The 14,727-nt window shown below is 41.8% G+C and overlaps 1 protein-coding gene across 2 annotated transcripts in view; it reads left to right on the top strand.

Moving 5' to 3' along the window:
* Positions 1-3,810: 3,810 nt before the first annotated feature.
* LOC112240032 (collagen alpha-1(II) chain) overlaps positions 3,811-14,727 on the top strand; it is an 85,718-nt gene continuing 74,801 nt past the window's right edge. The window contains exons 1-4 of one of the 2 annotated variants that reach the window (XM_042324832.1): positions 3,811-4,123; positions 8,280-8,489; positions 11,702-11,718; positions 14,069-14,101. In XM_042324832.1, the coding sequence (XP_042180766.1) occupies positions 4,033-4,123; positions 8,280-8,489; positions 11,702-11,718; positions 14,069-14,101 (351 nt within the window). In that variant the 5' untranslated portion in view covers positions 3,811-4,032. The remainder of the gene's footprint in view (positions 4,124-8,279; positions 8,490-11,701; positions 11,719-14,068; positions 14,102-14,727) is intronic. The other variant, XM_042324833.1, reaches the window with a different exon arrangement.

Genomic DNA, 14,727 nt, shown 5'->3' with positions numbered 1-14,727 from the left:
AAGAGGTACAATTACCCCTCTCAGTTATAGGGTTCTGATAGAGGTACAATTACCCCTCTCAGTTATAGGGTTATGATAGAGGTACAATTACCCCTCTCAGTTATAGGATTCTGATAGAGGTACAATTACCCCTCTCAGTTATAGGGTTCTGATAGAGGTACAATTATCAAGACTACAGAAACACTTGCTCTAAAAACACATTTTCCTTCCTGATGTAAATTACTCTACAAACCGACCCTATGAACCTGCATACTATTCAAACATATATATTTTTTTTAAATGAAGCTATTCTATTTTAGGATCATTAGGAAAATTGTAACAGAACTCGAAGGTCTACTTGAATGACACACTTTTGACTGTTTATTTATTTATTGAGTGTTTATTTTCATGAAGGAATTTTTAAACCATCATGGACCCTCTCACCCCTTACCTCTCACCCTGTTGAAGGGGGACACGTCTGTCTCTCGCACACACACACACACACACACACACACACACACAGACACACACACACACACACACACACACTCTGATCAAAATCACGTCCAGCTATGAGCCAAGTCTCTCAGGCTCTCAGTAACAAAGAGGTGGCTTGTTTCAGGACGGTTCCCTTGATGGGCTGTACACACACACACACACACACACACACACACACACACACACACACACACACACACACACACAACTTGAACACACGGAGAAAAAGAAACGGGGACACACATACACTGACACAGATATAGACAGAGAAACACACACACATCTTTTTATTTATTGATGTTCAGGAGAGGAGTCAGAAATATGAACACTTTTCAAAGACCTCATAGAAGGAAATGGCCTGGGCTTCAAAAAACTCTTCAAGAGAGGAGACACGCACACACACGGACTGACTTTTGGCTAGTTTTTGGGACTGTGACAAGTTTGGGTCCATCATAAAATGTATTACTGTCTCTCCCTGTACTGACTGCCAACACTAAATGAGAAACTACCTTGGTTGGGTTTCAAGGCATTCTAGAATGTTGGAACAGACTAAATGATAGGGCTCCATTCAGGATGTTTGATTGAAGAACAAGGCCATGATGTCACAACAGAGAAGCAATGTCTATATCCCTGACTGTGCCGTGTGCTATAGATAGGCATGGAGTGTTTCTCTACCTCTGAAAACATGAGTTGGCGAAGAGAACGTTAAATTACAAAGTGGTTCAATTCACAACGCACTGAAACGCTGAAATGAACTTTGAGACAGGAATAGTTATTCCTAGATCTTTTTTTATGACACAGCGTCAACAAGAATATACAAATTGTTTTGTGAGTCAACTCAGGTCAGTTTCTGGGATAAAATCTGGTATAACATTTCTGGTAGTAGTTTGTTGAACTACTCTGACTCAATTACTGTATTGGACATAATACAATGAAATATATAACATAGGCTTACCCCAGCAATTTAATGTTATATCTCGACCCTCTACAAAATAATATATGTAAAACATAGGGATTAGCCTACATTTAAACTACTGCTTAAACATACAGTAGTATTCCCAGCTAGCACATTTGGTTCCTTTGAAGTTGTGGGAACATATATTTTTGGTTTCACATTGGTTGTCGGAACAAAGACATAAGTTCCCTGACCAGTAAAACTGAACGTTTGGTTTTTATACATTCTGAGAAAATAAGTGACATTTTATTTCAAAGTTGAACACTAAGAACGAAATGTAAAGGTTATCTGGAGGTTTTTGAATAACTTCCTTAAAACTTTGACTGAATGTTTTCCAATAAGACTTTAAATAACACTGCTAGTTTATTTGGGGTTAACATTTTAAAAACTTTTTACTCCAATCACAAATACCGTTAGGACACATAGACATTCATTTGTTTAGGCATTAATCATGCAAACAGGTTTTTTTTCAGCAAAGAATAGCCTCTCCATTCTCATCCAATACAATTGGCTGCAGCTGCTCATGTTGTCAGTAAAGTTGTGAAAGGTTAAGGTCCAGAGGCCAGGGATTAGGGGCCAGAGCCCTGGGCACTGTGGGGTGATGGCCCTGAGGAGTGGATACCACTAAATATACCCCCTCAGTGGCTAGTCAGCAACGTACAACAAGGGTTCTAATGGCCCGTGTCATCCGTCTCCGAGAGCTAATCAGGTAGGTACCTGATTTATGTCCACTATAGTCATTTGTTAATTAGACCTGAGCCACATCAGATGGCCAAGGTTGTAGGGTTGAAAGCCACGGTAGTTGTAGTGCGACATCTTGGCTCTTTTCTGGGGTCAGTGTGTGGGATTACTGCTGTGAAGTGTTAGTTGCTGGTCCAAGTTGTCTCTCTCTCTCTCTCTCTCTCTCTCTCTGTGTGTGTGTGTGTGTGTGTGTGTGTGTGTGTGTGTGTGTGTGTGTGTGTGTGTGTGTGTGTGTGTGTGTGTGTGTTTGAACACCTCTAATAAGGAAATATGGGTTTATTTGATGCATTGCTCTCAATTGGGCTCTCAAGTGGCGCAAATGAAGCTTTTCATAAAAAACATCCTACAGTTGATTCTGAGTTACGTAGACAAATGCCATGTTTGAGAAGCCTAAATGCCATGAAGCCTAAATGCCATGTTTGAGAAGCCTAAATGCCATGTTTGAGAAGCCTAAATGTCATGTTTGAGAAGCCTAAATGCCATGAAGCCTAAATGCCATGTTTGAGAAGCCTAAATACCATGTTAATGTCACCAACATCTTCTCTCTCCATCTTGAAGAGCAACACCTTTGTGTCAGATTCCTGGGCCCCCTCAGCCTCCGGTTCCTGTCCCCTTCACCCTTCACTCGTCCCAGGCCAAGGAGCAGGGGCTCATTCCTTCCGGCCACTCTTTCACCCCCTTCCATCCCATCATTCCCTCCAAGAACCCAGATCCCAGGTCCCATTCCCAGCCAATGTTCCCTCCCCTCTGGTTTATGCTGTAGAAGACCCTCCCCTCTTGTCCAGGCCCCATTCCCTTCCACTCTGCTAGTCACGGCTTCAGAGGACCCATTCTCCTTCCCTCTGGTCTCCAGACCTGGCTTTATAGAGCCAGCCCAGACCCTGCTTATCTCCCTCTGCAGAATGACAGCCCACCAGACAAACCAGGTGAGGTAACCTGGCTCTGCACCCAACTTCCTTGTGCCTTGAGCCAATCAAAAGCTCTGTTTATATCCTGCCCCCCAAACTGATATTGGATAAAATAGTGGAGTGATGAGAATGAAATGTGGTAGAGAAATGTTGTGGTTAATATCTGAACCACTTTTAATAGTTACACGAAAGGCCTAAATGTCCATTGCCCATGGTGATAATGTGAGAAAGATTGCTAACTATACACGTAAGTTGCTTAATGAATGCATTATTTTGATGTCATATTTTAACATGTAGTAATGTCAACAGAATCCATGGAGACCAAGCACACATGTCACTGCCGATCCTGAAATAATTCCGTGAACTACACCCTCACTAGGACACACTGTTGTTGGGTGGGGTGGGGCGGGGGGGGGTCCGATATTCGGCTAAATCTATGCATTTATGTGTAGTCGCACCACGCTCACACTGAACAGCGAGCACCTTTCAGTGTATGCATATAGCGGAACTGTGCGAGGGGGAGGGGAGCCAGACCAGTTGGATAGATTTTTTTTCCTCACTTTTTGGGTACCCCTTTTCAGTAGCACATGGAAGAAGGAGGGGTCTGAGCCGGGTGGAATAATAGTACTTCAGGACAGACAGAATGGGAGGGAAGGGGGCTCGGATTTCAGCTTGACTGGGGGTAAGGGGCTGGACTGATATTTGGGAATATACAAAGATTCATTGAAGGCAACTGACACATAAAACTGCAGTGCCTGATCTGACGCGTGCCGGTACTACGTTTCTGCAGGGGTCTGGGTCTGGCTTCCCCATCGTTTTTTGGAAGGTGGTTGAATGTATGGTTCGGCTCTGTAACTTGAAACACAAAAAAAGAGAGAGAAGTCTCCGTCCACCAACTTCGTCCGTTCTTCTGCTTCTCCCCCAAAGGCACTGCATGTCTAATATTTAGACATGTTCAGCTTTGTGGATTCGAGGACTGTACTGCTACTTGTAGCAACTCAAGTCGTTCTATTAGCAGTTGTCAAATGTCAGGAAGAAGACCGTAAGTGGCAGTTTTTTTTCTCTAAAAAATGTATTTGAAAGAAAGCGAGTGGAATTTATTGAAATGCTAAATTAACTGAAACAGAATGTCAAATGCAACGTTTGAGGACGTTTATAACTTTACTTGTGGGGAAAGTTTCGTAAATCCCTGGCAATAAGTCGCATATATTTGGGATACTTGTCCATTGTGGATATGATATTTATTTGATTTGTAATTGTTGTTAATTGTTTTTCTGCTTGAGGCGATGTCGTTGTAGGATCTGTATATTCACGGTTAAGCGTGGGGTAAACGCAATTATTCCCATTCCACCGCGCCACGAAAAGGTGGATGGATAAAGGAAAGGTGTTTGGGGAGCATAATTACTATTTTAACCAATTTTCAATATCAAAGATCAATAGAATTTCAACGATTTGCGTAAAAGTGATGGACTCAATCTTGAGTTGCTGACAGTTTTCATTTTGTTGGTTCAAGTGCAATAAAGTAATATGATTGAATAATGTGCTGTCTAAAACTCTGGGTTATTGGACATTCTAAAAACGTGTCACTGATTGTACGTTCAGTACGAGAGTGATTGCAAAAACAGATCAATTCTACGGAAATTCCACTATATGCCACATATGTCGAGCCGTGAACTCTGACGAGTTGCGCTGCTGCTGGACCGGACACCTGCGGGTACTTTGGAGACATTCCAAAAGCGCTTTGACAGAGATTATTTTTTAAATGTGACACCAACTTCATTCATTTTGAAACGAAGCAAAAGTGCTCCGGCTTAAAGGCCTTTGGGTGAAAACGCGTTAACATTCCTTTGCTCTCAGAGAGCACCAAGGCGAATCCAGGCGTGTTGAAGCGGTATGCTGGACTATATCGAATATCTTTCTATGCCAAAACCTGCGAATTATTATATGAATATCCCAACCAGCCTCGCCATAAAATGCCCATACTCGTACACAAGGCCCTGATATTCTGAAATCCTGATTCTATGCCACTCGAAACCCCACTTAAATCCATCCCTATAACATTGGCCACATTGACGAAGCGTTATTGAGATGTGTCTGGCTTTGCAATAAATTCAATCGATTAAGTTGAGAGAATATGATGGTGGACGGAGGCCAGGAATAATGATCCATCCATATGATTTTAGTGTTTCCATCTGGTTCCTAGATTAACGCGTCGATCAGACCGAATGGGTAGGGCATAAATACTCTGTTAATACGTTCTGATGTAAAAAATAAATAAATAAAAAGTATTATCTATTACAACATTTGTACTACATATGTCTGCAACAAAAGTTCGATCTTCACATTTTACTGCTATTTCTATCAAGTCTACGGATACAATTTGATGCATACATTGGAAAAAACCCAAAACGCTATCGGTGTGATCGAGCAGGCCAACCTCACATTCAATTCGCGCATATATGTACAAAATGTATTTCAGCAGATTTTGATCGAGGAATAACCCAGCCAACGGCAGTGACAGTAAGAGGGAGAACGACCGATAGTCTGGTACGAGGACTACTGGAAAACAATATAATTAAATAGAGAGAAGGTTTGTTAGTATTTTTTCAACTAAGGCACATTGTTTCATGGTAAGAGATCAGACGAAATAAGGCAACACAATGACAATAGTAGAGTAGCAGAGAGGAGAGGGGGAAAGGAAAGGAAAGGAAAGGGGGGATACCTAGTCAGTTGTACAACTGAATGCATTCAACTGAAATGTGTCTTCTGCATTTAACCCAACCCCTCTGAATCAGAGAGGATATGGTAGTGGTTTGAAAAATATAGAAAGAGAAAAGGAAAAATGTGTTGGCCCCCCAAAAAACATGAGACAGTCAAGTTAACCTCTCGGAGAAGACTGAGACCCCTGGAATATAATGCAAGTTGTTGTTCTGCTGAGAGAGGGAGAGAGAGGGAGAGAGAGGGAGAGAGCTACTGGAGGAAAAGCGCCTGACTTGGACGTGCTAGGAAGTCCTAAAGAGTTCAGAGCGGCTAGAGTCCGCAAGACTAACAGGCTCAAATGGGAGCAGTAGCTCCAAGTACCTGGTTGGCATCAAGTCACTGTAAGGTGGAGGAGGTCAAAGCTCTACCTTCACCTCTCAGTCCCTGTCCGTGCCATGGAATGATAGGCCTATGTGGAGAGAGCTGAGCGGAGTGAGGAGGTAAATCAATGGTGGGTTTCGATTGCACACTGTTCCCTATTTAGTGGTCAAACGTAGTGCAGGAAATAGTCAATAGGGTGTTGGGCCCTGGTCAAAAGTAGTACCCTAAATAAGGACTCGAGTGCCATTTGAGATGCAGGCCTACCTATATCCCCATGCCATGAAGGAGAGGCACATGGAAGGTTGGATGGCTGTGGAGGTATCCTATAGTCCACCGGCACGTTTCAATTAACTAATTCAGCTGGGAAGCACAGTTTAAACATAAACTCCACCCCAAAAACTATCTTTTGATATTTGATTCATTAGTCCATTGTTGATACAGTCCCAAACTGATGCAAAACATTTTGGGACTGTATCAACAATGGACTAATGAAACAAATACCAAAATATATATTTTGTTAGTGTGGAATTCCTTTAAGTCCAATATCCTCCTCTGCCACACACCCGTCTTCACTTTAACATGGTCCATCCTCCATTTTTCTCTTCCTAGAGGAAACAGTTGGCTGTAGCCAACCCCTGAAGAGTGCAGCACAGATTAGTTCCATATGTTTTCAATAAAGAACCGTAGTTTATGATTACCACTTGTCCCATGCATTCATTAAGGCCAAATATAATAAATTAGAACAGAATAGAACAGACTAGAATAGATTCTTTATTGAAATGTTTTTCTACAGATATTGAACATTTTGATTAATCAGAGCTTCAATAGGACTTACATTTGAGCCTGTGATGCACAATTGACCTCTTAGATATTAATTAACCTCTTAGAAACCAATATCAAGTAGGCCAACAGGTATGTGAATGAAAGGTGTCCTTTCTCCATTCCTTGACGTGTTTGAACTGGCATCTGACGAGGCAGTTATGGCTTCCAGGTGGGTGTTTAAAGGGCCCTGTGTTTTGTTTGTACAAGGCAGTAGCTTGTGAATTGCCCTCTCTGTCCCTTTAAGAAATAGCCTCATTCATGGCCTACTCAGGTCCATTGGGTTACCAAGAGCTGACCAGGCCCCACGCCTTTAAAGGTAAAAAAATATCTACTGTACATACAGTACATTCCATGCCTAATGGAATGGCCTGATTGGCCTACAAGAGGGTTCTACATGGAACCCAAAAGGGTTCTACTGTACCTGTAACCATAAAGGGTTCTCCTGTGGGGACAGGCAGAGAACACTTTTGGAACCCTTATTTCTGAGTGTAGGTGAGAACTTTGTCAATCGTCGCTTCAGGTGAGAACGTAATTTCCGCCTATAACTTTTACATAAGGGAACAAAATTGTGTGTTTCATGTGCAGTAGCCTAGGCCTGTGTTTTCAATGTCTTAGTCTCTGTAGGATATTATCAGTTATATTTACCTTAAATAGTCAATTAGAGGGGAGAGGTTCAGGCACGAGACATGGTCCACTGATCCAAAATGATTGAGACACTTCCCAGGACGTTCTTGAAGACAGATATCACAGCAGGGAAGTGGAGCACTCCAGCTGTTTTGTGAGTTGGTGCTTCCCCCTAGTGGTTGATGGACCTATAGGTGAACGTGTCTGTGTGCCTTTGAATCAACTGATGTTTTTAAAAGTGATGACGTTGACCTGGAACATGGTGGTTCTATGACCAAGTAAAGGTGCAAATAGTTTTAAATAATGGATTTTCTTTGTTTTTGGTCTTGCTCAGTCTGTTGTCTGTTATACATGCTGTTGTGTAATGTAAAACCACTAACTCTATTTCTTGAACTGCATTGTTGGTTAAGAGCTTGTAAGTAAGCATTTCACGGTAAGGTGACAAATACAATTTGATTAACTCACATTTTATCCCTAGGTGCTTGGGTGATTGATGAGTGATGCATTACTGTCTCTCTTCCTACCACACACACACACACACACACTCACACACACACAAACACACACACACACACACACACACACACACACACACACACACACACACACACACACACACACACACACACACACACACACACACACACACACACACACACACACACTCATAGAGGACCTAGGCAGCTGTATGCAGGACGGACAGCGCTATAGTGACAAGGACGTATGGAAACCAGAGCCGTGTCGTATTTGTGTGTGCGACACGGGAACTGTCCTGTGTGATGAAATAATCTGCGAGGAGATTAAAGACTGCCCCAAACCTGAGATCCCATTCGGAGAGTGTTGCCCCATCTGCGTGCGGGACGGGGAAGCCCCCCCAAGTGGTCGTAATTTATTTATTTACTTATCACACATAAATAAATTACTGTCTGTCTGTGGAATTCATATTGTTACTTTTGGGAGAGAAACAGCATAAGGAATAAGGATGGCTAATACTGTAGACCTGTACCTCGATCTGTTGCTATGACTTAGAATGTCATCATCTGACCATATATAATGTCATCACCTGACCCTATATAATGTCATTGATTTTGGCCCTATATAATGTCATCATTTGGCCCTATATAATGTCATTGATGTTGGCCCTATATAATGTCATCACCTGACCCTATATAATGTCATTGATGTTGGCCCTATATAATGTCATCATTTGGCCCTATATAATGTCATCACCTGACCCTATATAATGTCATCATTTGGCCCTATATAATGTCATCATTTGGCCCTATATAATGTCATCATTTGGCCATCTATATAATGTCATCATTTGGCCCTATATAATGTCATCATTTGGCCCTATATAATGTCATAATTTGGCCATATATAATGTCATCATTTGGCCCTATATAATGTCATCATTTGGCCCTGTATAATGTCATAATTTGGCCCTATATAATGTCATCACCTGACCCTATATAATGTCATCATTTGGCCCTATATAACGTCATCATTTGGCCCTATATAATGTCATCATTTGGCCCTATATAATGTCATAATTTGGCCCTATATAATGTCATCATTTGGCCCTATATAATGTCATCATTTGGCCCTATATAATGTCATCACCTGACCCTATATAATGTCATCATTTGGCCCTATATAATGTCATCACCTGACCCTATATAATGTCATAATTTGGCCCTATATAATGTCATCACCTGACCCTATATAATGTCATCACCTGACCCTATATAATGTCATCATTTGGCCCTATATAATGTCATCACCTGACCCTATATAATGTCATCATTTGACCCTATATAATGTCATCACCTGACCCTATATAATGTCATCATTTGACCCTATATAATGTCATCATTTGGCCCTATATAATGTCATCACCTGACCCTATATAATGTCATCACCTGACCCTATATAATGTCATCACCTGACCCTATATAATGTCATCACCTGGCCCTATATAATGTCATCATTTGGCCCTATATAATGTCATCACCTGACCCTATATAATGTCATCACCTGACCCTATATAATGTCATCACCTGACCCTATATAATGTCATCATTTGGCCCTATATAATGTCATCATTTGGCCCTATATAATGTCATCATTTGGCCCTATATAATGTCATCACCTGACCCTATATAATGTCATCACCTGACCCTATATAATGTCATCATTTGGCCCTATATAATGTCATCATTTGGCCCTATATAATGTCATCATTTGGCCCTATATAATGTCATCATTTGGCCCTATATGCTGTTCTTGTCCTAAAAACAAATGAAGAAAAAAAACTACAATAACAAAATCAGAATGACACTTCTGTATGATTTATTTCAAAGATTCAATGTTATTTTTCCACAGTTGGTTCAGCTCACCTTAGGCCTCCTCTTGTTTGGATATTACTTCAGCCAGTCTACCATCCCCAGTATCACGAAGACATGTGGGAGTCATTACAGAAATACCTCACTTTAACAGACATGGCCTAGTATACTGACTACTGCTGCAGACTCTCTCTCCACACAGAATCCAGCTAATATGATTTTACAGAGAGAGGAGGAGTGAGAGAGAGAGAGAGGGAGTGAGAGAGCGATATGGTCTATGAAAGGTGGTTAGAGGGAGAGAAAGAGAGAGGAGGGGAGAGAGAGGGGGGGGGGAGGGGCGAAAGAGGGGGAGAGAGAGAGAGAGGTGAGAGAGAGAGAGAGAGAGAGAGAGAGAGAGAGAGAGAGAGAGAGAGAGAGGTGAGAGAGAGAGAGAGAGAAGTGACAGGGTCTATGGTAGGTGGAGCAGGGCTATAACCCTCTGGGACAACAATAGCATTAATTCTGCTGCATCTAGAGACTGGCAGGGTTTACATCCTGGGTTAATATCCTAACAATAAGGGGCCTGTTTTGAGATGGAATTGAAAAAAGATGTGGCCATAATTTGCATTCGTCTCAGCTCTTTTGATCTGAACTGAGCATTCAAAGTTTTGTCATCAAATGCATTTGAAGAGCATCTTTGAAATCAGAAGTGTCGTCTGAAGAAAATTGCAATTTTATACATGCTTTATCATGCTTTAATCATGATACATAATGATTGATGCTTTATTTTACTTGATACAATATGATATTAATTTAGGGCTTTCTGTCATTCATTTTAATATCAACAGACTAAAAGGCAAGTTAACTTCTGCTATTGCCTTTCCAACTGTACTGTATTTAAGTACTGTATTTTTGACATACTGTAAGCAATTACTGCAGAAAGATGCTAACACTAGCCATGCAACTTATGGCTAGGTAACTTATGTCAAGGTAACTTATGTCAAGGTAACTTATGGCTAAGTCACTTATGTCAAGGTAACTTATGTCAAGGTAACTTATGGCTAAGTAACTTATGCCAAGGTAAATTATTGCTAAGTAACTTATGGCTAAGTAACTTATGGCAAAGTAACTTATGACAAGGTAACTTATGACAAGGTAACTTATTGCTAAGTAACTTATGGCTAAGTAACTTATGGCAAGGTAACTTATGGCAAGGAAACTACAGTTTATTTTTATCTTGCTCTATATTACCCCTCCCTCCCTCCCTCCCTCCCTCCCTCCCTCCCTCCCTCCCTCCCTCCCTCCCTCCCTCCCTCCCTCCCTCCCTCCCTCCCTCCCTCCCTCCCTCCCTCCCTCCCTCCCTGGCCCTCCCCTGCTTTGCTTCGGTCCCCTGCTTTTATCTCCTGAGATGGTGCTTCAACCAACACGTTGCCTGAATCCTCATGGGTTCTTTGGTTCTATGGGTATCTACACTGTTATTTGGTGGTGGTCTGCCAACGCTATTCCATTCTTCTGCGACTCAAATGGCACCCCGATCCCTATATAGTGCACTACTTTTGACCGGAGCCCTATGGGAATAGGGTACCATTTGGGATGCAGACTTAGAATTCAGTAGTTGAGGTTATGAAACAATACTGGTTCCCTGTAGTCTGTCTGTCTGACTGGCAGTGAGGGAGGACAGACCTAGTGGGTTTTGTCTCCAGCATTATTTTAACATCCATCTCTTTCTCTCTATCTCCTTTCATCCCTCTCTTCCTTCGTAACAACAGGGGCCCCGGGAGCTAAGGTGAGACAATGTCGGGCTTTGTGTGTGTGTGTGTGTGGTGTGTGCGTGTGTGTGTGTGTGTGTGTGTGTGTGTGTGTGTGTGTGTGTGTGTGTGTGTGTGTGTGTGTGTGTGTGTGTGTGTGTGTGTGTGTGTGTGTGTGTGTGTGTGTGTGTGTGTGTGTGTGTGTGTGTGTGTGAAGGTGATGAGGGCAACTAATACCAAAGCTGGACTCACCTCTGTGTTTTGATAGATGATGGTGATACTTGATGTGCGCAGAAGACAGACAGTTAATAACATTGTCTTCTCCAGCCTCAAACACAGAAGCAGTAGTGGTGGGAAAAGTAGCCACTTGTCGTACTTGAGTAAAAGTAAAGATACCTACAACAGAAAATGACTCAAGTAAACGTGAGTCATTGGGTATAATACTACCTGAGTAAAAGTCTTAAAGTATTTGGTTTTAAATATACTTAAATATCAAAAGCAAATGTAATTGCTAAAATATACTTAAGTGTCCAATTTTCTTGTTTTTTTATTTACGGATAGCTAGGAGCACATTCCAACACTCAGACATAATTTACAAATGAAGCATTTATGTTTAGTGAGTCTGTCTGATCAGAGGCAGTACGGATGACCAGGGATGTTCTCTTGATAAGTGTGTGAATTGGCATTCAAAATGCTTAGCAGGTGTCAGGGAAAATGTATGCCGAAAAAAGTACATAATTTTCTCATGGAATGTAGTGAAGTAAAAGTAAAAGTTGTCAAAAATATAAATAGTAAAGTACAGATACTCCCCAAAAATTAAGTAGTACTTTAAAGTATGTTTACTTAATTACTTTACACCACTGAGAAGCACATGCATGTCTATTTTGAGTAGGCCTGGCATCCACACTCTGTTTTGCTATGTTTCAGTTAGTGAAGAAACAGAGCATTATTCAGTTTAGATTCCAGTTTGGATTCCAACTCTTTTGTTGACTAAAGCTTTGTGTTGTCATCCATAGGAATGACTTGCTTATAGCTCGTACCAGTGTTCCATAGGAATGACTTGCTTGTAGCTCGTATCAGTGTTCCATAGGAATGACTTGCTTGTAGCTCGTACCAGTGTTCCATAGGAATGACTTGCTTATAGCTCGTACCAGTGTTCCATAGGAATGACTTGCTTATAGCTCGTACCAGTGTTCCATAGGAATGACTTGCTTATAGCTCGTACCAGTGTTCCATAGGAATGACTTGCTTATAGCTCGTACCAGTGTTCCATAGGAATGACTTGCTTATAGCTCGTACCAGTGCTCCATAGGAATGACTTGCTTATAGCTCGTACCAGTGCTCCATAGGAATGACTTGCTTATAGCTCGTACCAGTGCTCCATAGGAATGACTTGCTTATAGCTCGTACCAGTGCTCCATAGGAATGACTTGCTTATAGCTCGTACCAGTGCTCCATAGGAATGACTTGCTTATAGCTCGTACCAGTGCTCCATAGGAATGACTTGCTTATAGCTCGTACCAGTGTTCCATAGGAATGACTTGCTTATAGCTCGTACCAGTGTTCCATAGGAATGACTTGCTTATAGCTCGTATCAGTGTTCCATAGGAATGACTTGCTTATAGCTCGTACCAGTGCTCCATAGGAATGACTTGCTTATAGCTCGTACCAGTGTTCCATAGGAATGACTTGCTTATAGCTCGTATCAGTGTTCCATAGGAATGACTTGCTTATAGCTCGTACCAGTGCTCCATAGGAATGACTTGCTTATAGCTCGTACCAGTGCTCCATAGGAATGACTTGCTTATAGCTCGTACCAGTGCTCCATAGGAATGACTTGCTTATAGCTCGTACCAGTGTTCCATAGGAATGACTTGCTTATAGCTCGTACCAGTGCTCCATAGGAATGACTTGCTTATAGCTCGTACCAGTGCTCCATAGGAATGACTTGCTTATAGCTCGTATCAGTGTTCCATAGGAATGACTTGCTTATAGCTCGTACCAGTGCTCCATAGGAATGACTTGCTTGTAGCTCGTACCAGTGCTCCATAGGAATGACTTGCTTATAGCTCGTACCAGTGCTCCATAGGAATGACTTGCTTATAGCTCGTATCAGTGCTCCATAGGAATGACTTGCTTATAGCTCGTATCAGTGCTCCATAGGAATGACTTGCTTATAGCTCGTACCAGTGCTCCATAGGAATGACTTGCTTATAGCTCGTACCAGTGCTCCATAGGAATGACTTGCTTGTAGCTCGTACCAGTGCTAGCAGATAGCAAAAAGGGTAGTTGATAGGAATGAAAGAAGAGAATGAAAGAAGGTATTATCACTTTTCCATTCCTGAAGAATCACTCATATTGTTGTTTCTTGTCTTTCTTTCCCAACAGGGTCAGAAGGGGGAACCAGGAGATATCACAGATGTAAGTCTGATCTCTGAAAACACTTTCCCAGCACTGCTGTCTGATGTCTTAATAGCAGGTCTTTATTTCATTTGCAGGCAGCCCCTCCGTGTCTCTCTTTTCCCACCTATTTAATGGTTGAGGAAATAAGTTGCGTCAGCACACTAGGCCTATGTGGATTATTAGTATTAGTGTTTTGTGTCTGCCTGTATTACTAGAGGCATGCGCCATGAGTGTGCAGTATTTGTGCCAATGTGAGAATACACTGGACAGGACCATGGCTGATTTAATTCTCCCTGCTGTGAAAGTGGATTGTTCTGTTAATTACACAGTAACAGAGGTCAGGGCCAGGAATGCTTTTCAGTCTATTAATGTCAATAAAAACAATTAGAAACATTTGTTCAGCACCTTTCATGCAATACATGGTGTTTAGCAAATGAACTCCTAAAACGGTAAGTGGTCTATGTAATTAGGCCAGGGTAAGCTAAACCCACAGTCTGTTCGGCTTGGTTAGGGCTGGCCCATATTTCGGTCATAGTTAATAGTCAGGCTTGGATAGGGTTAGCAATGCATTTCACTGCACCTTTTTTAATTTTCAGTTTATTTGGTCTGGCAATATGGGTGTAGCCCACTCAGAAGGCAGAAAG

Source organism: Oncorhynchus tshawytscha, linkage group LG07 (assembly GCF_018296145.1).
Source record: "Oncorhynchus tshawytscha isolate Ot180627B linkage group LG07, Otsh_v2.0, whole genome shotgun sequence".
In the NCBI taxonomy this organism is placed as follows: domain Eukaryota; kingdom Metazoa; phylum Chordata; class Actinopteri; order Salmoniformes; family Salmonidae; genus Oncorhynchus; species Oncorhynchus tshawytscha.
This window is presented reverse-complemented; position numbering and strand designations above follow the sequence as displayed.